This window comes from Taurulus bubalis (genome assembly GCF_910589615.1).
Source record: "Taurulus bubalis genome assembly, chromosome: 2".
NCBI classification, from domain to species: domain Eukaryota; kingdom Metazoa; phylum Chordata; class Actinopteri; order Perciformes; family Cottidae; genus Taurulus; species Taurulus bubalis.
This window is the reverse complement of record NC_136590.1, coordinates 9104736-9129297: the sequence shown is the minus strand read 5'-3', so window position 1 is coordinate 9129297 and position 24562 is coordinate 9104736. Positions and strand designations below refer to the sequence as shown.

Sequence of the window (24562 nt, the reverse complement as noted above, 5' to 3'; positions counted from 1 at the left end):
TTTCGGGCACCTTTGAAACCCAGAGAGAGAGAGACATCTGTCGGATGTGGCAACATAGCCTAAGAACCGTAAGGTCAACATATATGCGTACATCTTTACATCTCATCCACACAACACATAGTCCTCTGCAAATAACAGTGTACCATGAAATATGTATAAGTCAAATTCCCTCAAACGTTTATTGTAGCACTATGAAACCTTTGCCAGTGAATAGAATATATTTTTATCTTTTTGGAAATCATGATTGGTCGTATGCGGACACGGAGCAGATGGTGTTATCTACCTCGTGGGTGGAAGGAGCAACAAGTGTGCAATTAAAGGCCTGAAGAGATGCCTTCAGTTCACAACACATAAACTCAGGAAAGTAAACCAATTCAGCAGTATATACGGAAAAATCATTAGATCCTACCTAGTGCATTTGGAAAGTAACATTTGACAACCAGGATCCTAATATATGGTCAAATTAAACCAGAAAGCAAACATGAAAGCTAATGAACAGTTCATGAAATTTTAAGTGGTCAGCAATATGTGGACTATCCCTAAGTTAACGGTTTTTGCATACACACTTAGTGGTAATGATCCTTCCACAATTGCCTATCCAGCTGTTTTTTTTGTGTGTGTGCTGAGGTTGTCAGTTTTGTGAAGAAAAACGTGCCGTTAGAACAAAAAGAAAATGAGAAATGATGCAGCACCAGTAGTTAGCTAGTAATTGTATCTCCTTTAAGGGCTTCTTCTGCCCAAGTTGCCGAGGCTCTTGTGTGGGAGCAACAATGGCCTTGCTCCATCTTTCATTCAAGCCCAGTCAGTATCAATCACATGACACTCCGATGATAGATAGGCAATCTAATAACACTAGGAGCAAAAATAACTTCACTCACTCAATCCTTGACCTTACGGAGCGAGCAGTCAGTTTGGTTAAAAGCTACAGCTTTCACATAAAAATTGATTTTTCTTTGGGATCAATTGCAGTGGAAACAGTTGAACTAAAATGGCCATAGAAAGCTGTCACTAATAAATAATTGCTGTTGTTAAGGATTTATACACCGCCTCCTCTAGATCAGCTCATATTAAGAGTGTTTTTCGACTGCAGGCTATTTAGACCGAATAAAGAAAAAAAAGACAATGCAAGCAGGTTTTCAGAGCATTGAAGGAACTGCCTTTGGACGAGGAACCATCTCAGCATGTGTAGACCCGCAGGACAGACCCAATTACCATCAAACGGTTGCGACCACGACACCGCTGAGGCGCCACACAGGACACGGAGGAAGTGGTGCAACATCTAGGTCACACCGAGTTCAAACATGCTAGCAGCTATACAGCAGTGAGAGCCCAGGACAATCACAGATGATGCAATATTTGGTAATCGTGATGGCCCAGAATTGATTTGAAATAAGGACATGAGCATGACAAGGCACACATCCTGTCTGCAAAGGAACATTATGCTTCACTGAGACTTGCTGATGGCTGGAAAAAAATACTGATGATACAGAATATTGTCTTTTATCTCAGTGGCTGTAATTTGTTGCAATAACAACGATTAGTGTTCAGCAGTTTGCACCTTTCAACCGTTTTTCTGAACCGCAATCACATTTTGCCTTTATGTTGCACATAGTTTGTTACTACAAAAAGGGCGTCAGATTTATTAAGCTCGATTGACTGCGTTCCACTTCAGCAAGCTAGCTCATAACAAGGTGCACCTGTGCTGAGGGTATCACCAAATAAAAAAGCCCTTTTTTAATTAATCCCTTGGAAAATGGCAATGCACAAATTAATTAGAATGGACAAGAAACATAACCACAATAATCAAGCTCTTTGAGGTAAAATTATATTTTACACAGGTGACTTCTGTAAAAGTGTTCAAAAATGTATTTGACGCTAGCTTCAAGTGAAGGAACACATGGAAGGAAAACACATCGGCCGACAGGAAGACAGTGAGCCTCATGCAGGAATTGATTTACAGACAAAGTTGGTGAACCTAATTTGACATTTATAATAGTTTTTGTTTGTTTCTTTTGATGTTCGAACTGAATATTTTTACCAATAGCATAAAATGGTAATAATTCATGACCAAGTTTGAAAACCATTGCAAATAAGCTGTATGTACTCCAATGCCCCGGGATGTATACGCAGTACATGCAGCATCTATCTGTTTTTCATGAAAGAAAGATTTTTGTCATGGAAAGGACAAGTTATGAATAATTACCAAACGGCAGATCATGACAAGGAATCATATTTTTGTCTTATGTGTTCAGTCCAAACAAATGTAAGCCACAGCTCCCAGGGTTCCATCAAACATATCAATATTCAGCTGATTGTGCCTTTAATCTGTGGCCAAGAGATCCTCACATTACTCCTCCAAACACTGCAGGGAGTTTCCACTAATGATCAAAAATAATAAGGATGTATGAAGTAAATAGCAAATAATGAATTGAAGCAGGCCTCCCCATTTATAATACAGCACCCTACATTATCAGAGCTGACCTTCTTGGATGGAAACAAAGCAAAATTGGAAATGTTATTTGGCAATGTTGTTAAATCTTCAAAAAGAATCTAATGACGAACTTTTTGATTACATTTCTTTGTTCTCTGGGGTGCATTGATAATTCATTCAATAGACTAAGGAAAACTTGGCATTACTGTAGCGCTGTATGTGTACGACTACTAAATTACAATATACGACTGAACTGTATACCTGTTAAATGTCTAATTCTTCACACCTCAAACACAAATTTGACATATACGGCAAGATTCTCTGTACCAAAAAATAAAACTTACAGAAGGAGATAATCAAAAGCAAAACAGGTGGATAGATTATAATAAAATCATCAAAACAACATAAAATAAAGATGTAAACTTGTGATCACTCTTTTGCAATTACCCCTCGGCATGAACTTATAAAGTTCAAAGTCTCATCTACAAACTGCATCATTTATCTAACGTTTCCAGCCCAAACTGCAGCAGTCATGTGTCACGTTTCAGACTAAACACTGTTTGTGGCTTTATGACAGATGGTAGCCAAAAGGTCAAAGACACGCATGGGGCTCACTGCTGGGGGATCAATTCAGTTGGGTACCCCTGTGGGTCTATGATGGATCCCCTTAGGAGAGACGCCACCAAAGCCATTTTTTGAACTCAGCGAGACACAAAGAGAGACCCACCTACCTGAGTCCTGATTCCATGAGAGCAGACGGTACAGAAACCTAGCGATGCCTCCAACTCGTTCATTCACTTACAGGCTTCCAGGAGTCCATTCAGGGACGTACACACTCTGGGCACAAAACTGATTTAACATTCAACTACAAATATTCAGTCACTAAACTCCTGTTTAATGGAATCTGTAAATATATATACTTTATTAATCCCCAAGGGGAAATTTCTTGTCATAGTAGCGCCGTACAACTTGAAGATACAAATAAACACAAGATAAAATATATAAAGAAGCAACAAGGATGAAAGCTATATACAAATAAAATAAAATAAAAAAGTAAAATATATGTAATATAATGTTCATATCAACTTACATTTTTTATATTTTGAACCCAGTCATTTATGTAAAATTGTGGTGTGGGCCAAGATTATTTCTACATGCCTCCAACTCCTACAAATTCAAACCGGAATAGAAAGTGCCAAAGGTCTAACCTCTGAAACTTTGCGTCAAGCAGCTCCTCCTTGATGCAAATGAGGCAGTGTTTCATCCGACACAGACAGAAATCACCCAGGAGCCCCACTGCCTGACTCTCGCCTCTGACTGGATGTTCTATGATCTACTCTTTACTTAATGAGGTGTCATGGTCAGTTTATATAAAAGGTATGACCTTATTAAACTGTGAGTGAAAGAGTGAAGCAATAGCTGGGGAAAGATAAATGGCCAGGCTGTATAAAAGAATAATTGTGCCTGTAACATCCATGGGACAAGAGGCCCTCATTCTGATTGTCTGGTGATGTATTACTGACATTTGTGGCTCCCTTCAAACAGTGCTTCAGAATACAATGTAGGCAATATAAAAAAAATTTGAACATTGAATTTACTTTAAACTGATTTTATTCAAGCCATTTAAAAAAATGAAAGCTGTCAAATAACAAATGACACATTCTCATTGAAATTAGTAGTTAAATACAGAAACAAACCAATCAAATACATATTTTAAGTGCAACTGGGTTCCTTAGAGTGCATCACATACAGCAAATAATCTAAAAAAGAATTATCACCAAACCTGTGATTCGACTAGAATTTTGCTGTGTGTGCAGAAGAAGAAAAAGAAGAAGAGTCACGCTGCTCTTCAAAAAAAATTTAAAAAAAATCAAGCCAAGCTTTCCAAACCCAGTTCTTGTTATTCTTTTCCTTTAACTTGACTTCTGACAGCGAATTCAATTAGGCTGAATATGTGTGGGTGTGAAAAAAAAAGGCAACACGACAAACCCAGAAGATGGATGGCAACCTTTGCTTCACCATTAAATTCACAATTGCGTCGTATTGAAGCTCAATCCATTGGCGTAATACCAGCAGCAGCAGATTGAACACGGCGCCAGACGGGGTTGTGACTAATCACCCTCTGCAGTTCCATTGGTTTTGAAAAGGATCTGCATGCTAGATTGTCATTTTCGGCTACCAGTGATGGAGATCGCATTTGGTTTATCCACCACTGTTGATCAAGTTAAATAAAAGGCAGTCGGAGAAAGGTTTAAATCGTTTTTTTAGAGGGAGGGGGGGAGGTGTTTAAATTAAATACGGCATGGTGGCTCATCAGCCACCTGACTTTAACGGGAGTCTGCAGGGACGTGATGTCTGGCCGAGCCCCTGTCGGAGTCATCCGGCACTGGGGAGGAGCTGACCTGTTGGTAGATGAACGAGTAGAGGCTGACGTCAGGGCGCCGACTGAGGCAGCTCCTGCACACGGAGCTGTAGTACCGACCCAGAAGATCATACACCTCCCCTGTGACGGAGACAAGGAGGTTGGGTATGTTATCTAGTCTCATATCGCAAAGAAAGAAAGAAAATGAGGAGTTTTCAGGAATAATAATTAGCCACATCATTGTTTCATGAGATCCCATTGTGTACAACAAAATCTGAAAAAGGAAATATTCAAAAGACCCAATTAATCAGATTGTTATTTATTTATCATCACGCCCTTGGCAGTGAAATCTAAAAGAGCGCAACAAAGAAAAGCATAATCACAGTTGCATACAAACAGGAAGCAGACAGAGTGGTTGTTTTCCTTACCGACAACGATGTTCCTCTGAGTTAGGAAAGAGTGCATCTTGTGGACATCCGTCATGAGCTGTCTGTCACCAAAGGTGAAATAGGCCACATCTCGGCCCGCCTCAGCAGCTGCCAGCATCTGGAGCAGAGCTGGAAGAAAAGAAGTCCGTGTTGAACCTCATCCGTGAGAGTGGCACAACTGTTTCATTACAGAAAAAGGATTGTTTTTCTTTGTTTGTTTTTTGCAAGATTCTTCCTACATTCTCTTCTTCTTAATTGTAAAAAATAAAGAAAAGTTAGCCGATGTTACCATCAAAGTGTGTTGCACCAGCCTCTGTGGCATGTACAGTACAATGGAAGTAATCTGGGAATAGGTCTCACCCCCACTGGGAACTCTGGATTAGTTACAAAGAGACCAGGTCTGGCCCCGGGAAGCTGTGAATATTTCAAGAGACTGGAAATATGTCTGCTGATTAAAGAAGGTTGGGACAGTGGCAAGTAAACGAGCATAACTGAATGAACATTTTCAGAAGAGGGTGAAGCTGAATGTCTACACTTCCGCAGTTACTCTACCCTGCTCTGTTTCAGCTGCTTTTCCCAAGAAGTATCTGATGATTAAAAAAATAGGTGGCTTTCCGAGGCCACAGAAGGTAAACCCAGGAGGAGGAGCGCATCTGAATTACAAAGCTCTTCCCAGGAGGAAGGTCATTAAGAAAACAGTGGGTGATTGTGCCTATGGAGGAATGTACCTTGCTAATTAACAATGTATAGTTTGCAAGCACAGTAGCTCGAAAGTCAGGCAGAAAGTAAGAAACAGAGGTGGCACTGCAAACGGTTAGCATAAACTCTCCAGAAGCTCCCTGCTCAGTGACAGTGATACAAGGCTGAGACAGAAAGCTGTAACGGATTGATGGACTCGAGCGGGCGATCAATTTCACTATTAATGAAACATATTAACTTTGTCATTTGATCAATAGAAGGAAGGCGACGAATCGGGCTTAACTAAATGAACGTATTCCCGGAAGACAAATGGATGCCCGCGGTGATCTGCTGGAGCCTTTGAAGCTGAAATGTATTCCATTATGTCCTGGAAGAGAGTCCACTTAGACTGCCAAGTGCAGCAAGATGATGGGAGCACATTTGCCCACATGATCTACTGAGGGGAGCGTTACGTCAGTGCTTTACCTTTCAGATGCGAGTCACCTCCAAAAACCCCACAGCCCCAGTTCCCTGTAGCCACGGCTGCAAGGTTTTGGCTTTGTTCTTCGGGTCGAGCAAAGCCACAGTAGGCCTGAAAGAAGACAGAGCACAGGGAAGACCAACGACAACATGTTAGGAGAGGAAATGGAAAAACACAGAGCAAAACACAAGTCGGTATGATAGGACAAGTGTTCTGTAGCAGATAGGAAGAGATGTCGGTCATCATTCACTATTCTCTATGGTCTCTCGTGAGCAGTGAAGTGAGGTTTTTAACACCTAAGAATCATCATTGTTATGTAGTGTTGTCTACATGTTACTAGAAGGCAAATCGTTGCACAATGATATACAAAAAGTAGTATGCATGCTGTGAACACTTTGTATTTGTTCAGATGTGGGAATTTTGGAGGGCTCATGGTAAGAAAAGCCCTTCCGTCATCAACATTAACAAATGAAACCGGTTTTCTTCGGATGACATTACATCAAGTCGTCAGCCACACAAGGCTGGGCCGCTCAAGCAAGTTGGGAATGACGTGTCATTTAGTACATAAACGTGTAATCAGCTCTGATGAGCCTCAGGTTCCTTGGGATCACCTTATTGTTCCAGATGACTGGTGTGTTTTATAAGAACCAGGCCTACAGAACGTCTCCATACTATTAAACATACATGGAAAGCAGAAAAGTAATTCTATTTGCCTGCTGGCTTGCGCTTGACACATCATTCAATGCATGAACACATAAAGGTTGGTTGGCCAGGCTGAACATACAGATTTAACATTGTGTCACTTCACACATATCCCCCTCAATTCGATTGCCATTGGTGTGAAATGGGCGTGGGTTTAACATATTAATAACGGTACATAATGGACTAAACCCATGTGCATAAATAAGAGCATTTGACATGAGCGCGTCAGGTGGGATGTGTCGTATGATGAATAATTTCTAAAAGCAGATGTTAAATGAAAGATCTGAAGGAGCTCTGGGGATTCACTTTCACACTGGAAATGAAGTGAATAGTGAAAATTAATTGTGAGCGCCCACCCTCCCTCTGACCAATCATAAATTCTTCCGGTGAAAGGGCAGATGTGACAGATAGCTGAACAATATTCGAAACATGATTGATCTATACATATTGGTGCATTCTTCACACCCTTGTCAGAGCTGTCAAACTCCTACATGCTTTCTTCTTGACAACATCAACATCTTGATTTTCTAATAAAAACAGACATCTCTGACTGCAAAGATTGCACACATGGTAGGATTCTGTTGGAAAAAAAAATCTGTGACGTTCATTTCATAATTGTGATTAATCACCCTGAGGTCAATTTGTGTTTATTAAAATTCATTCTGGGCCTAATGGACAGTGGAATGAATAATATTAAGCATATTATCTACAAATATGACAAATCCATCAGTCTGTATTACACATAAAATGCACTTGGAACTATAATTCAAATATTTACTGAGAGAAAGGTACACGAGTCAATGTGATCTCAGCTGACATTTGATATGAGACTATTTCTCAATTATCAACCAAATGGATTGGCAAAGTCATTAAAACTGTGCAAACCCAAAATGAAGTGGCAAATAAAGTTAAAACAATACTGCAGCCATAGACTGATCTTCCATAGTCATGTCTTTTTTACAAAGTGCATCAAAGAACATTGGTAGATGACAGATTTCCCCTACACTTCAACTGCCATAAATTATACATTGCATGCTTCTTTACAAAGGCACAACCCAGCATTAAGGATTTGTGACATGTAGGACAAAGAAACTTAACAGAAATAAAATAGAGAGAAACACAAACACTCATATAAAGTCAGCAGTAATAACAGATTAAATAGATAAAAGATGACCTTGTTTAGTTCCCGGTTTAATTTCTCTGGTTTGAACTGTTCAAGAAGGTTCTTGAACTGCAACGCATCGATGGCCACAATCTCAGTGCATCTTCTCTGCCAGCCATCTCTGAAGAAAAAAAATAAATAAAAAAATCCAAGAAATGGTTTTATGACGTTCCACAAACAACCGAACAACTGGGCTGAAGTCAAATTAGGCAAATTAGGCAGTGATTGTTGTATTGCCACGTCGACCACAAAAATAGGAAGTTCCACAAAATAAAGTCAATAAAATAGACAGAAAGCATGCTTTGAGAGATTAAAAAAGATGCCTAAATTTTACATGATGATGATGATGTTGCTAGATGAAAGGTCGGACATCACCTAAATCTATTACAATTCATCCTGAGGGAGACATGAATGTCTGAACAAAATTTGATGGCAATCCATCAAATAGTGGTTGATATATTACAGCCTGGATCAAGGTGATGGACCGACCAAATCGCCCTACCATGAGCATCGCCGAAAATGATTCTAACGATGGGGTCAAACATTGCATGTTGTTATTATTTATGCATTTTAAGATCTTTAAAGCAGCTAAGTGCAATACATACCTTGGAGTGGTGTCCTGGTGGCTGCCATCCCACTGGTAGGTCTGAGAATAGCCTGTGTATTTACTGTACTGCTGTGTACCTGGAAATAGCAAACAAGGACATTAGTCACACATCACTGCAAATCATTAACACTCAATCAATCTTCATTTTCAAACATGGCCAGTAGGGGTGGGGGAAGAATTCTGTATGTAAAAAAATAAAATCAATATCTTCTAAGATTCTGGCCAGTTTAGCCACCAGAAATTCTAAATAAAAAAAACAATTGTTTAAGGTTCATGGTGTAATAATATTTATGGAGCAAAAATCTGCTTAAAAGTGGTTTTCATTCAAAAGGGATTTACAAAAGCTGATATGACATTCACATACGATAAGTGTTGGATAAATGATTGTAAAAAAGCACATAGACAACACACTGTAAAACCAACCACAGGCTCTTAAAGAAACATCTTAATATATTTCAATATATAATATATAAACAATCAAATAACAAATAGACAGTAAAATATACAAAGAAAAAGGATTTATCTGCAACTGGTTACTCTTTGTAATATTTGCATTGACATCCAATATTACTAATTGCCTAAACAAAATTAATTATCATAACAAAAGGTTTTCAGAGGATGTAGTGATTCTGCCTCGTGTGATCGGAGGAAACAAGAGAAGCTGTCTCCTGACGAGAGGAAGGTCAAGTTATTATCCCCCTTAAAACAACGTGAGAAGCAGCGACTGACCGCCAACCCACAGGGGAACACTCAGCAGCAGTAAAAGGGGGAGTGCATGGTGGTGAGGCAACAGCACAGTCAAACAAATGAGGCCTCAAATTAACTTCCCATTCATTAGCGCTCATTAGTACCTGGCTGTTAAGAGCACTCGCTGAGATGCTTCATGCTGCAAAGTGAATAAACCAAGTGATTAGTGGTGGGGCCTTGGTCAGCAGGTATTAGGAGGTGCACACGGGGGGGAGGGAATCTCTAGAGTGGACTCCACTTGACATTTCACTGATAATCAGCCTGCCGCTCATGTTTTTAAGTAATAAGCACAATGATTGGTTTGAAAAACAAACTGGAAACCAAACAGATGGACAAAAAGCAGAAAGGGCAAATATATAACACCAGACTTTATATTTCATACAACCACAGCAAAAGCTTTTTACAATCCAACGACTGCACATGAACATTTCATCTACCTGGGAGATAAAAAAAATAAATTGTATCACTAAACTGAGCGGTATTATGCTACTACTCGCACAATTTATGGATAAAAAAAGGAAAAGGAAAAGGAGGTAAAATCTGTTCAAAGTTGTGTACTCTTCTGGTTCCAAAGACTTCTGGACAGTAAACTGGCATAAATGGTAGGGATATCCTTATGCGGGTAAATATTCTGCACACACCTTTAAGTCAACTGGCAAATAAATCAAGTCCCCTTATTTAAAGAATCTCCGGTGAGAAAAACTGAACTGCATTTTATACTAATGCTTATTAAAAACAATACAATGACCCCTAATGCTGAGCAGCTGCAAAATAATAGTTACCGTAGTAAATAGTCACAAAGCCTGCTTATAAAAAGTTTAAAGAAAATGAATGGATGGTAAATGGACCCGTACTTGTATAGCGCTTTTCTAGTCTTCCGACCACTCGAAGCGCTTTAACACTACACTCATTCACCCATTCACACGCTGATGAGAGGAGCTACCATGCAAGGTGCTACATCAGATTATCAACCATTCATACACCGTAGGCGCAGCTACGGGAGACATTTAGGGTTAAGTGTCTTGCTCAAGGACACATTGACATGGGCTAGCGGAGCCGGGGATCGAACCGCCGATCCTCTGATTGAAAGACGACCCTGCTCACCACTGAGCCACAGTTGCCCTAAATAGGAGTTACTTCAAGAATATTTCAAAAATATTCAACCAATGTTAGAAATTACATATATTATAAATGTAAAGCATGTTAACTCCACTATGAAATACCACAGACATACATTTGCATACCTGATAATATTAACTATGCATACACATGACCTTTATTTGTCCTCAAAGAATATCAAACTCTATGATCAACCATATTTGCATTTGAAAGGAACAACCTTCAGGAACAATAGGGATTTTGATTTTTGACCGTTGTCATTCAAACATTATGTGCGGTGAGAAGCAGATCAATCTTGGCCAGGGAATGATATGTCTGGTTATTAGAAATGATTTATAAATAACACATAGGGTGTATATAAACCTGCGGGTATAATTCACGATGTTCCTGAAGGTTGTTCCTTTCATGTGTAAATACATAACAAAGTGCCTCATCTTTGTGGTGAACCAGAGACTATAAAAAGGTCAGAGGCGCATCTCATTGCCATGTTGAGGCTAAAGTGGGAAACTGAGAGTTTTACTACCGTACAACGGTCACGGTCTGCATGTGAACACACAGGGGTGACACCGCTCCACACCAATACAAATAAAACATAGCTGTGAACAATTAGAATAACATTCAATATTATTGAGCAAGATTTTGTGCAATCAAGAAGAGAAATGAAAAAAGAAAAAAATTCTACATCTTCTGGACCACATTTTCTGGCACCAATGAATCATACGGCTTCTCCGAGATACTGTGTGTACTTTTGACCGCCCCGATGGCAGCCACATATCTAGCAATCGAGGAAAATTAAATTAGGCTCAGGCACTTTTGAAAATTTCTGAACAGAGGTAACGTCCATTAGCTTCCCTACTGTATGCCAGAACGTAACACGGGGGGGGGGTATGATTTACCTCATGGCCACAACGCAGCGACGGCTTAAGACTTGGCTTTTACAACGGAGGACAAGAGATACGGGCAGAGTTTAATAAAGATGATGGAATGGAAGAGTCCATTAGCGGAGCAGGTCTTGGGCAGGTCTTCCAGCTATAATTAATTCTGGGACCAAGTAATAAAGTTAAGTGGCGTAAGTGGAGGCGAGGGAGAGATGGCGGGCAAGAAGTCTGAAGGTGACTCTGCCAGAGCGAGAAGACCTGGTGCAGCGGTATGATTGCTGATCAGCAGGGCGGTGGCTCTGTTGCCTCACTTCCTGCTCTAATCCAACTTGCTTGTTAATGCAATGGTAAGGCAGTTAATCTATTTACGGGTGGGTATTTGCTTTGTAACAGTGGTTCACGTCATGGACTTGCATATATTAAAATGTATTTTTTTGATATGCAATTATTTCTAAATATTATCCTAAATAATCAGGAGTTGGTACCTCTGCTATTTGCTGATAGGAGCATACAGACGGATTATGAGAGCCTTTTCTCTAAAAACATCTGCCTGTGTCTGAAAATGATGCTGATGAGAACGGTGGCAGTAAGCCAAAAAGATAAGAGCTGTAAAATACGATGAGCAGTAAAAAAGCATTGATATTAGCTTCTGTAACGCTGACCAGACCACAATGAGATTCAAGTGCATCTATATAGCCCAAAAGGATTTTATGTTTTACTTAACTGAGCCAGTAGTTTTGTTTATTGGCAAGAATCTGACAACACACATCATGATACACGGGGTACGATTCAATATATGGTTATAATATATTGCAATTCTTTAAATGTTATTTTCAGAAAACTGTCTTTGTATAAACACAGCACCATATGCATACATTCTTTTTTTTTTTTTTTTTAATCAGAACAGAAATCTCTCGATATAAACTATTAATTAAAAATATATAGGTTTGTTTTTTAGAACCGATAGTGTCGCAAAACATAATATTGCAACACCCAAGACTTATTTTCTTACACCACTATGTGCCAGAGGCTTGGGATTCATTACATTGTAATACTTACAAGGCAAAAAGCTGTCATTTGATTTTAATCATGTTATAACATGTATGCAGACATGACGGCACTTATGCCAGGCTCACTAGCTCCACTAAAATAGAAGTAGTCACCTTTTTTGTAACCCCGTTGTCAAATACATACATAACTGATTTAAATGATATGTTTTTATGGTAGAACGTCAACTAGACTTGTGTAGGCTTCCTTTAGTTTTGACTTTTAACTTAACGTTAGTTTTCTAACCTGTTTATCAATTGCAATCAAGCAGCTGCAACAGTATCGACAAACATCGACAGACAGATACAAAAAAGAAAAACTGTCATCAGACATCAGCCACCTGCTGGGACTCCTCAAGTCTAGCGCTTGTTACTGGGTCTACAGGTCTGTCCCGACCTTGTTTGTTGCAACCACTCAATCCTGAAGTACAGTTAGTGGGGATTACTCAACCAAAAGACACCAACAGAGCAATCAGGACAGTCCAATCTACCAAACCCGACTGATGAGACTCTCCCCTATGCAGCCAATCAAACAGGAACATGTGACGAGGACAGATACAGAAAACAGCGCAATTGCCACAAACATCCTTCAGCCCCTTGCTGAGCCGGGATGGGGTAAATTGAAGGTGTGTACATGCTGTGTGTCTGTCAAATTAAAAGGTCAAGCACGAGAGAAGTGAACCCGGGGGCATTATCGATTTGATCAACGGAGTAAATTAGGAATAATGGAAGAATAAGATTTATTCAGTGGAAATCATTTTCACAAAAGGTGTGGGAGAGTTTTGATCACTGACCTGTGATGATCAGACATTCATTATGATCCAGGGCTTCAGTGAAGAGGCGAGAAACAATGAGCTCAGGGTTGATTAGAAAACGGATTTCCTCTTGGACTAGGCCCGAACTGGTGACTCCTCCTCCCACAAAGTGATTGGCAAAATCCACCTGCAGATCAAGACAGAGGGCTGAAGAAAACACTGAGAAAAATACCCAAACTTGGGAAACAGGAGGAAAACACTACATGAAAGGTTCTCAGCCCTTTTTTATTTTTTTATTTGTGACAGAATCCCTGACAAGCTGATTGGAAAAGTGGCCTGGGGTGAGCACATCATTCAGACATTTGTCTCCCAAAGCCAAAGTGAGCTGCACTTAGGTGTGCGGCTGCCAGAAGCAAATATCAAAACAAGAGAGCAGTCCTGCAGTCCAAAGTAAACATCTCCCTCCAGTCACAACATGTTGCTAAATTGACTGCTGACTGTGACATATCTTGCTGCTTGTGTTCTTTAAAAATTGTGGGCAGATCTATAGGTGACGCTGATTTACTTGTTATTTTTGGTTTGTTTACGATTCAAAATAATGCATCTCATTGTTTCTGCTCAGACGCAGACGTGACAAAGTCATCGTTTTAGTCAGAAAGTAGCCATGTGGAGCATATAATCCCAATTCCGGACAGATAGTTGTTGCTCATTGGCCTATCGACAGTCCAGAACAACCCCGTCACCGCTCCCATGAAGAGGCGGCAACGGGGTGAGCAGCATTCGGAGGGTAGATCTCCTCAAACTGGTCACTCAACTCTGGGACAGCGGGCCATCCTCCAAAGTCTGCTTTGACAGGCTGTCAGCACCCCCCATCCCCATCTCACCCCCCACCCAGCAGAGCATCCATCAATCCGGGCCGCAGTGTGCCCCGGAGCTGGTCATGTGTGCACATCAACTGTCAGCTTGTGGCAACTGGAGGCAAGCAAAAGGTGAAAGGCAGAGCGGGCCGTCCTGACAGTGTACAGGAAGCATGGCCGACACAGAGAGCAGAGGAGGCTCAGAGGCCTCGACCCCAGTCCCAGTACACACTCCCTCCGACGTGTCACGGGCTCCCTCAAAGGCCTTTTCAGCCGTAGTAAGCATTCTGGGTGAAAGACTCCAGAATGGTGTGACTCAGTGATTGACTACAACAGAGGCAAAAGAGGATGGGAACCAACACAGGGTACATAATCCCTCAAACTAAGAGCTCCTTCAGGCAAAAAGAGTGTGATTCTGAAAGGTAAAGTCCTTCTATATAATGTTGTCTACCCACAAATGAGCAGACTTCTTACCTGAAGCATTCCATAACCATCATCCTCGATGGTCCCTTCACAAGTAATGTGGAGCTTTGTGAGTCGGGTTTGTGAGCTGAAACACAAAGAATGAATGTTTTCCAGGTATCAATACAGCTGAGACGATGGATCCTTGCTTGCTTCCAAACAGTCTGCTGGATTTAGCAAGCTGCAGGGATTTTGACTGAAACAATTGACATACTGGAAAAATATTTTGTCTTTGATTACAGTGTCAATAAACTACACCTTTTCCATGTGAAAGGTTTATCCAAGCTTTTTCGTGTGAATGTTACAAGTCCAGTAGGCTCTGAAAAAAAGAGAGAAAGGAAGTAAATGTTCAACATCCTATCTTATTTTACATCAATAATGTTTTGCTGCAACATTTGAAAATTAAATCTGAACACCTACTTTGTTCAGTGACACTTTTGAAATAGCACATAAGGGTTTTCAGTTTCTCAATCTTCCTTGAAGAGGACCCCTCGAACAGCCTGAAGGCAAGAAGAGATTATGAATTTAATTACATTTTTTTTATATAAGACTAGATATTATATTCCTCTTCTAAAAATGAAGCACACTTTTAAAGACGAGTCCGCTAACGGTAAAACAACTACAGCAAAGAACAGGAAATGTGACACATGACCTCCACTTTGGCCATGTGAGTTCAGTCATGCTTTAACTTTTGATATAAATCGGTTCATCTCTCACTCAGCTTCCCTTTCAGTCACTAGCCTATTATATAGGAGTTCCTACGCTGTTACGACAATGGAGTTGCCTCAGGCTTACCAGCACAGAGTTACACTCATGTGCCACTTCACAGCACTCACACACAAAAAATTAAACAGAAAGGGAAACAGGGCTCCCTCTCCTTGGGGGTACATTAGGAAGCACTGTGTCCCTTTTAAGCAACAGAGTCCTCAGGAGGCAAAAGGTTAAACCCCCTGAAAAAATATCACACACACAAAAAATAATTTGTAAGTGAGGTGCAGTGTGCGGGTTTGAATGAACTTTCAGCATTAAGCCCACCATCTCCATCAGTAGCAAACTCTATAAAGAACGAACGCCTCAGCTGGCCTCACATGCCACAATAAAAGAGAAAGAAATGACATGTGAGTGAAATGAATTAATGACAAAAGGTTGATGCACTGAGAGCCCTTCAGGGGCTGAGAAACGCATTCATCCAAGTCCGCTCCTGCATTCATTTCTACTTTTTGTAGAAACAATCGTGCGTCGTGTAGTCCTCAGGGTAAACATCTTTGACATAAGCTAGCCACTAGTGAAAGCAGGCTTTTAGTAACAAATTGCAAAATGGTCTTCGGGGAAGAGAATATACTCAATTATATAACATCAATATACCACCCATGGATGTGAAAAGGCTATGATGTAACTCAGAACAAGAGTATAAGTGACTACAGTATGTATAACAGCTGGGTTTCTGTATCATCAGTAGATGAAAACATTTTTTATTTTTTTTAAATAGGGTAAACAAGCCTGGAAACACTGTTTGAACGAAATAATAAATAAACTTGCTTCTGAAGAATATTTTGAATGACAGCGACATCTAATCCAGACAAAAAAATAACTCAATAATTTAATAGTCAGCTTTATCTGAATGCAAATAATGTATTAATGTCTGAATTGAGATAAAAGAATATTAGAAGATAAATGGGAATTGACAGGTTTATATCAAAAGTAATAAAACTAAAATAAATTAATGATACAAACATTTGTTCCATGGCTTGCACCAAATTAGTGATTGAGGACCATTTCCTGCAGCAGGCTAAAAAGATTACTGGCTTTTCTTTTAAAATCACAGCAAAACCTTTACGTGAATGAAATACTGATGCAATGGAACTCTGCTACAGCCTTCTGCAAAACAACCAATGGCCTTCTTGTCAAAAGCAGCCATCTGAGTCAAAGTTAATCCAATTCCCTCCTCCATTTAGATAATTACACTGTGATGCCAACAGAGATGGGAGACAAGACCTTTTATGCATTGCACCACCCAGACGATCTCCACAGTGAAAGCTTGCAGGGATTAAAATACGACCCTCCGGCCTTTCTTCTTGTCAAATTTGATGCTTTAACTACATGGTAAAACTTCCAGAGAAAGACAAATAGTATTGTAGTGTATAGTTCTGACAAGTATTGCAGCCTCAAGGAAGCACGTTTTAAAGCGCGGCATCTTAAAACAGATGATTGCACATTTTTTAAACGGAAAGTCTTTCTGATCAGTGTGTAAATACGTCAGAGTGATCACTGTCTGTGATCAGTATACTCAAGACAGTGTTTGCTCATGTGCAATTAAGTCTACAGACTGTGATCTTACACCCAGCCAGACGATAAAATGATGAATAAGGAAACATATACAGTAGAGCCCCCTCATGGAAATTAAACTAGTTGTCACAGCAGCGTCATTTACAAAACTGATTATGTGACTTTAAAACATCATGTATAAAACTACCACATCCCTATTTTACCTGACGAAGTTGATGTGTGGGTAGTTGCAGTATTCATTCCTTCTGGAGTTTCGTCGGGGGAAGGTGCAGAAGAAGGCGTTGGCGAGCAGACATGCCACCTGCTCCTGAGACATGGTGATGGAGTGGTTCATGCCTCTCTTGAGGAGGGGTATCGGCTAGAGGAGGAACAAAGGTACAACTGAGGAAGGTCAAAATAATTTGTTTTGCCAATTTGCCAAACGAGACTTTGAAGTATGTTACATAAATGTACTAATTTGGCACCACTGTGTGCTTCTTTAATAAGCCATCATAATCACAATCAACATCCAGCTGTGCTCATGAGAGATCCATACTCTTAGTAAAGGCTGTGGGTTGACAAATAAACAGTGCATTTGGATAAGCAGTTCTGTCACAACAATGGTGAGCGGGTGTTGCATTAAAACGATATCCACACAGGAAAAATTACTTTGTTTAGCTACATGCATGGCCAAAATGGTAACACAGAAAGAATGATGGATAGGGTGGATTAAATTCACTTTGCTCGCTGTTTAGCAGGTTTCTATGTTGCGTCATGTAAGAGCACATTCAGTTCACTTAAGTATAAATCTCTTAATTTCTTCAAACACAGACCAATAGAATTTTAGATTGATTTTAGACTAGCTACTCAATCCTTTACGTTTTTTTTACACTCCTCGAGAATAATCAATTTAAAAAGAAATGACTATAGAGAAGAGAAATGAACTCTTACACAGCAACACACAACACATTTTGATATGCTACTCACATGTAGACTAAATACACTAAATACTGATTTAGCGCAAACCGTTTTTCTCTGGTTGAGTATTAAATTAATCAAAAAGATATATTTAACAAACAGATGTATAAATAACATTTGATTACAGTCTGCATGGCCAAATTGATACACATAAAACACCTTTTAATGAGACTTTCTTTTGGCTGCAAACACACATTGCTGTCCCTCATCCACATGCCAGATGACCGAGAAAACTTTAAAACATCGTACAAATGACCATCAATAGCTACGTGACCTCAACATTTTTACTACTATTTCACAAGATATTTGTCATGTCGTGACCTTTGGGATCCACCTGCTGCGGTGATCTACGATGTCACAGACCAGTGAGTCCGTGTCTGTTGGTTAGTGATGGCTGTTACCTTGGTGCACAGCTCAGATGCTCTCAGTGCTAATTGCACCATGTCTGGCAGCAGGGAGTCAAACAGATGTTCAGCGGCATCAGGCTCCAGGACCTTGGAGAGAGCAAGAGATCTGTTTATGTTTGTTGTTTTGCCACAAAACTCAGCTGTGACATCATTTGCTGTTTGAGTTGATTAGGACAGATAGAGGACAGATCAAATTGAACAGCTCTGATCCATATTAAAATGCCAGAAGTTATGTCCAGTTTTACGAAGAAACAAATCAATGAAATACAAGAAATACAGAAATACTACTTTTTTTTTTACTATTTATAATTCCACAATCCAACCTACAATACTGTTCATGCAAATGTAAAACAATCACAGAGCAATTTCATCAAGGTTCCACGGCCATGCCAGCTGATTAAATAGTCTTCCAGGAACAGATGCAAATGACCAAGCGTTTGAAATGGAAAGGACAGTGTGTTCCCAGGACAAGAAGCCTCGGCTTGTGATTTAGCTAAGGACATTTATATTATGGCAAAAGAAGCCTGACTAAACACTGTCATAAGTAATGACCTGGTTGACATCATAAACCGCTCCTATGGGTGTAATAAATAAAGACAGTTGACAGGGCGAACTGGGGGATATAGATGAGGTAGTATAAGCTCAGCTCTTTAAATCAGCAGAAGACAGTGCATCAAATCAACTAAACTAACACTCTGTATGACTTGATACAGGTCTGTACATCACACCCAACTGACAAAGTAATCAAGCAAGATGCAGGCGTGTGGGCAGTGAGAAACCAGAGCTCCCATACAGATTTAACACAACTCCTGATGCTCCTGTTCCTATTCCCAAAGGGTCAGAGCAATAAAGCAATCTGCTTGACTGCGTTGTGGACGTTTGACCATGTAAAAATAAAACACTTGCTTGCTCATAACCGTAAACACAACACTGGTTTGCCAGAGGAAGAGAAATTGACCACACCAAAGCTGTCCGTCAACAGCTTTTCAGTTATTCATAAGATGTGCGTGCAGAGATGAATATTCAATGAGGGCGCCTGGCCCGTCACTCCGTGCCATTCATGTCTACTTTTCTCTGACACTCAAAATGAGTCTCCAATCTGGCATCTCCAGGGCAAAAGTAAAAAATGGGCAACATTACATTGAACTGTTTGCTATCCCCATTTTGCCTGTGCGTCGCACTGGAAATAAATCGAACGTCCTCGGTTATTGGTTTTAAAATGAAATGTGTTAAACACCAACACTATATTCTGTGGGCTGCTACATGAGCTGCTTTCTATCAATATTTTAAAGATATGAATGTGTAGCCTAATTGCTACTGTCATTTCAGCATATTCAACGACTAAAACACAGATTTATAACTCGGTCAAACTGTGAATAAATGATGTAAGGAACCGAAGCAATAAACAGTCTTTGTGGAGAGAAACTGTATGCGTCAACTTTGCAATAATACATAACATAAATAAAGCAAATGCCTTTGTGTGAGCTACAATGCAGTATTCAGTATGTGGCTCTCAACAGTTACATGAAGTATCTAACATTAAAACAAATATGTGACACTTTTCATTTCCACAATTTTACGGCCAAATATGCAACATTTACAGTGTTTACTGCCCTACCAATCATCACTGATTTTGACATACTATCTTCCCTTCAAATCAACAAAAAAGTAATCAAATGTTTAAGCATGTAATAAGCAAGTTTTCTTATTACATCAAACATTTGATCACTTGTTTGTTGATTGTGCCATACATGTTTGTATGTGGCACCTCAATTCCAAATCTATTTTAATATGTATTATTCAACCACAACAATAAAACGTCTTTGTATAAGGCCTCTCAACATCTTTTATCTAAAAAAAGTCCCATGCGAACATGATTTATGATGTTCATATGGCACACAATTGATTTAACATTATAAAGGTAGAGAGTAAAGCATTCTCTGGGATGTAATGTAGGCCGTTTTTATTTATGACAAGTTACTAAACATGACCTTTGGGCAAAAGATTAAAATATTTTTTCTAGACTCCTACTTTGCCTCTGAAGGGCTGCAACATTCTCCTGTGAGAAGTCCATTACTGTGCCTGTACAAAATGACAGAAACACATTTGACATACTGGCATTCATGAAAAAAGGAGTTACATGCACTTATTTCCTGAGATGCGAGATATCATAAAAACATGTAGCTGATGTATTCCAGAGGATACCATGGGTGAGTGTTCCCACTATAAAGAAAATAAAGCCCATTATTTGTCTAGTCCTACAGGCTCAGTATTTCTTATGAAAACACTTATGTCACAACACGGCCCATTTCTCCAAATGGAAGATTCCCATCCCCTTCATGAGCCAGACAGTAGTACAGCCCTCTCTGATTCTCTACATGACGCAGAGTGCATCCAGACAAAAGATGATGGAGGGCCTCCAAACGACACCGGAGAAGACACTGGCAACTCTGAGCAACAACCAATAAACCAACAGTGCTCTGGCCATCATGATGCAACTCTGGCCTGTTTTAACCTGGTCCTTTCAAGAAAATGAGCACGCTTGGTGCAGTAAGAAAAAAAAGAAACAATTTGAATTTTGTCTTTTTTAACATCAGCCATATAATTTGAGCTGCAGAACTCCAAACAGCCAGATCTCCCCACAAGAAGATAAAAATATATATCGAAATTAATTGCATTCTTATTAAGTGTAGTGACTTTTTATGTAATGCTGAAAAAATGTCTTGTAACAATACAAAACAAACCTTTTCACAGAACCTATACAACTTTCTTTCCACAGTAAGCCACGCATATATGAAATAAAAAGTGTTTTCAAAACCAGCAATTTGCTGCATGACAGGCTCATTAGACATGCATGTATTGTATTCAAGTGGTAGAGAAACAAACACAAGAAAAGAGGTAAAGATTCACAATGCCACTTAAATGCTGCTTATATCAAACTAAATCTAATGTGCTGTCAAATGAGACATCCGTATCACTGTGCGTCTCACAAAGTGTAGATATTATTCTAACTATCAGATGAGACATCTGTTATTTTTGTTTTTGGACTCAAGCTCTGTGAGAAGCACCAACTTTGGTGCAACACAGATGATGTTTCATGAGTCTACAGCTAACCCTCGAACATCTTCAACATGTGTCTTACATCTGTGTCTACATGTTCAAGCAAAACAAATGTTGAGCACAAAATAACATCATTCACTACTTCCGGGTTCAGTGACATTCATAAAACGATCAGTTATCATAACAAACATGTACATTGTTTACCTTTGTGCAATACAAATGTAATGCGGTGAAGTCCCATTTCTTGGCAAGTGAGACATTGTATTTCAATATTGCATTCTGTAACAAACAAATTAAATTATTATACAAAATTGAAGAGTAAAATTTATCTGAATTGTCATTTGCACTCATAATTACTATATGTGTAAACTCTCAAAAATTCACAATTCTGAGAGACTCTCCGTTTCTGGGCCTATGGCACCACCTTATGGCTTGGTCTAGTAACAACAACTACAATACACGGTGCCCCTCGTTTTATGAAGTGAAATACATGAGGCCTTGACAATAAAAGAACACAGATGGATAACTTGCCTTCAACTCGGTTGGACTTGAAAATGTGCTGTTTAAATTCTCCTTGATCAACTCCCACCGACTCGTATTCTCACGTTCTTCTGTTACCTGTAGAAGCACAAATGTATTAATTAATGTTGGGTCTCTGCAGGGTGATTTCCGTTCAGCTTTTTCATATGCAAAGAATAATAACGCTGTGTTGTTGTGCCTTTTTCTTGCAGTGATGTCATTATTTGATAAATACAGTACGTCTTTGGCCACTGCATTGTTTTTCATTCATGCATATGCAGATTTGAGACAAGAAAAGATCATGTGGATGGATAAGCATTATAACTTGTAGACACTCTTGAAGGTCTAACCTAAAGTGATATTTCAATACTTAATACTTATAAAATGTCATATCAGTAGGCTAATCCGATAATCCTCAATGGTAGCAATAATAGACTAAATATGCCTTCAGCCAGACATATAATGTAATAGTACTGTTTACAATACCTATATATTAAACCACTGATGTACAATCAGTGCAATTAAAAACAGCCTAGCACATATTTGAATGTGTAATTCATGTATTTTTTTCAACATAATGCATTACTGCAATTGTTCTTATAATTAGTTGGACCATTACCTCATCCTTTACAGGAAATAAGTTCAAACTGGAACAGGGCATCTTGACATGGACATTATCCCAAGTATCCGTAAACTTAGCAGGATATGGAACAGAAGCTTTACCACTCTCAAGAAGGTCTGTCTGTCAATGGGATTTAATGAAAATAAATGGCATTAGTAAACATACATCTGTGTGAAAACCAAATAGTCCTATTGACAATAAAATATAGATATGTGAGAAACTTAAAGAATACGCATCATTTTATCATCATCATGTTGATGCATGTTAATGCTTTGCATGCTTACAAATTATTCTGAGCACTCATAAAGACATCCCGTTATTGTACAAACCATTGCTTAAACAAGCATGTTCCCATAACATAACCACTTGAAGTGCTGTGAATACTAGTATAAAAGGAAAGAAGGTCTCAAACCTGTATCATCACAGTGTGCTGGCCAGGAACATTCCTCAGTGGAGGAAGCAGTCCTCCACATTCAGGCATTCTCTTTAGGTCGTTGATTGGCGTCCCCAGCCATTTGACCTTAGGTTTGACAACAGCAGAGGTAGTTTCCTTGTCTGCATCTTGTTTCTCTGGAGCTTTGTCTGGCCTACCCTTCCTCACAGGCAAACCTAATGATGTCGTCCCTGAAAAGAAGTCTGTTATTTTTGTATTGTGTTTGACAGAGCCCACCTCTGAGCTTTCTGAGCATGTCTCCGCTTCTTTTTTCTCTAATCCACCATGATTGTCAGACAGTGTCTGCGTTAGCCCACCTCCTGCAGAATCTGTGTCTTCATCCAGCTCTTGGGGTGTCAAAGGTTGGGTTTCTTCATCTTCGTCAGACAGACTGGACATCTCTACATCCTGTTGGGTTTGGCACACTTCAGGTGTACTTGTTTTTTGGGGGGGCTTAAACCACCAGAGAAGAGTATTTCTTGACTTCTGTTGTTGTTTGGGGCTGATTCTTTGACGGTCACCTTTTGTCTTTACACCTCGCAAAGTATCTGTTCCAGTCTTAGGTCGTATATCCATCTTCGTCTCTGTGTCGTTTCGCCTCCTTTCTTGATCTACTGTGTCATTATCTCTGCTCTGAATACATGAAGATGGGGCTTAAGAATACAACAATATTGTTTTACAAAGAGTAATATACTCACGTCAAGGACATATTTAATACATATACTCTGCCAGACAAATGTTATCTAAACAAATTACCTTGGAGAGAAGATGAAGGCGACGTTGTGGCACTGATTTCAACCCTAAGCCTCTTTGCTGAAGGTTCAAAGTCTGTCAGCGCAGTCATTCTACAAATGGAGAAAGTAACACAGACATATTATTTTGAGAGAGATGTGCATTTCTTGGCAGTTTAAACATGAAAAGACGCTACGTGTATACTCACAACACAACTTGAGCTGACACCACGATCGAGGTGTTATTTAGTTTTATCCAGACTTGTTTTTTAGGCAGTACTTTCTTCAAAAGGTGAGAAAATCTTAAAATATGATATGCAGCCATTCATGACAGGAACTGTTGTTTTATTGGATACTAAATAATACAAGAAATGATTTGTGATTTGAATTTCAATATTATTCAGACTGTTTCCTTCGGTCGTAGGTTGACAGACTGTCTATAACCGACTGTCAACAACAAACCATAGCTTATGTTAGCTAACGGTTCATTGCTAACTGGCGTTGGACGACAACGGATTGGTAAAACAAACGGAAAACCCGTTCAGGATGGCGTCACACCCTTGAAATAGGTCCAGGGTATACTACAAGAACATCTGTTAGTTGTTTTTGTTCATGTTAAATCGCACACTAGTACTTATAACGGTAGAGCATTGCTACAACATAGTACCGTTGACCAACACCAAAGCACTTCCGCATTCGAGTGACGTCCAAATCCCTAAGTAACGCGAGAACTCCATCGCAGTTCTCGTCCACGTTTAGAACGGCAATTCGCATTTATGTTGTAGAAAAGTTAACAACGGTTATTCATAAATTCAGATTCAAGCACAATCGA

The 24562-nt window shown here is 39.5% G+C and overlaps 1 protein-coding gene across 1 annotated transcript; it reads right to left on the bottom strand.

Moving 5' to 3' along the window:
* Positions 1-4048: 4048 nt before the first annotated feature.
* On the bottom strand, positions 4049-24055 carry LOC306753449 (poly(ADP-ribose) glycohydrolase; the record flags this gene model as incomplete). The annotated part of the gene is made up of 17 exons (XM_079237314.1): positions 4049-4934; positions 5222-5350; positions 6386-6491; positions 8257-8365; positions 8850-8928; positions 13436-13583; positions 14728-14803; positions 14974-15034; positions 15136-15215; positions 17205-17359; positions 18360-18452; positions 21630-21704; positions 21957-22043; positions 22564-22686; positions 22979-23652; positions 23756-23844; positions 23940-24055. The coding sequence occupies 17 exons, from the start codon at positions 24053-24055 to the stop codon at positions 4759-4761; spliced, it is 2376 nt and encodes a 791-aa protein (XP_079093440.1). The 3' UTR covers positions 4049-4758.
* Positions 24056-24562: the final 507 nt, after the last annotated feature.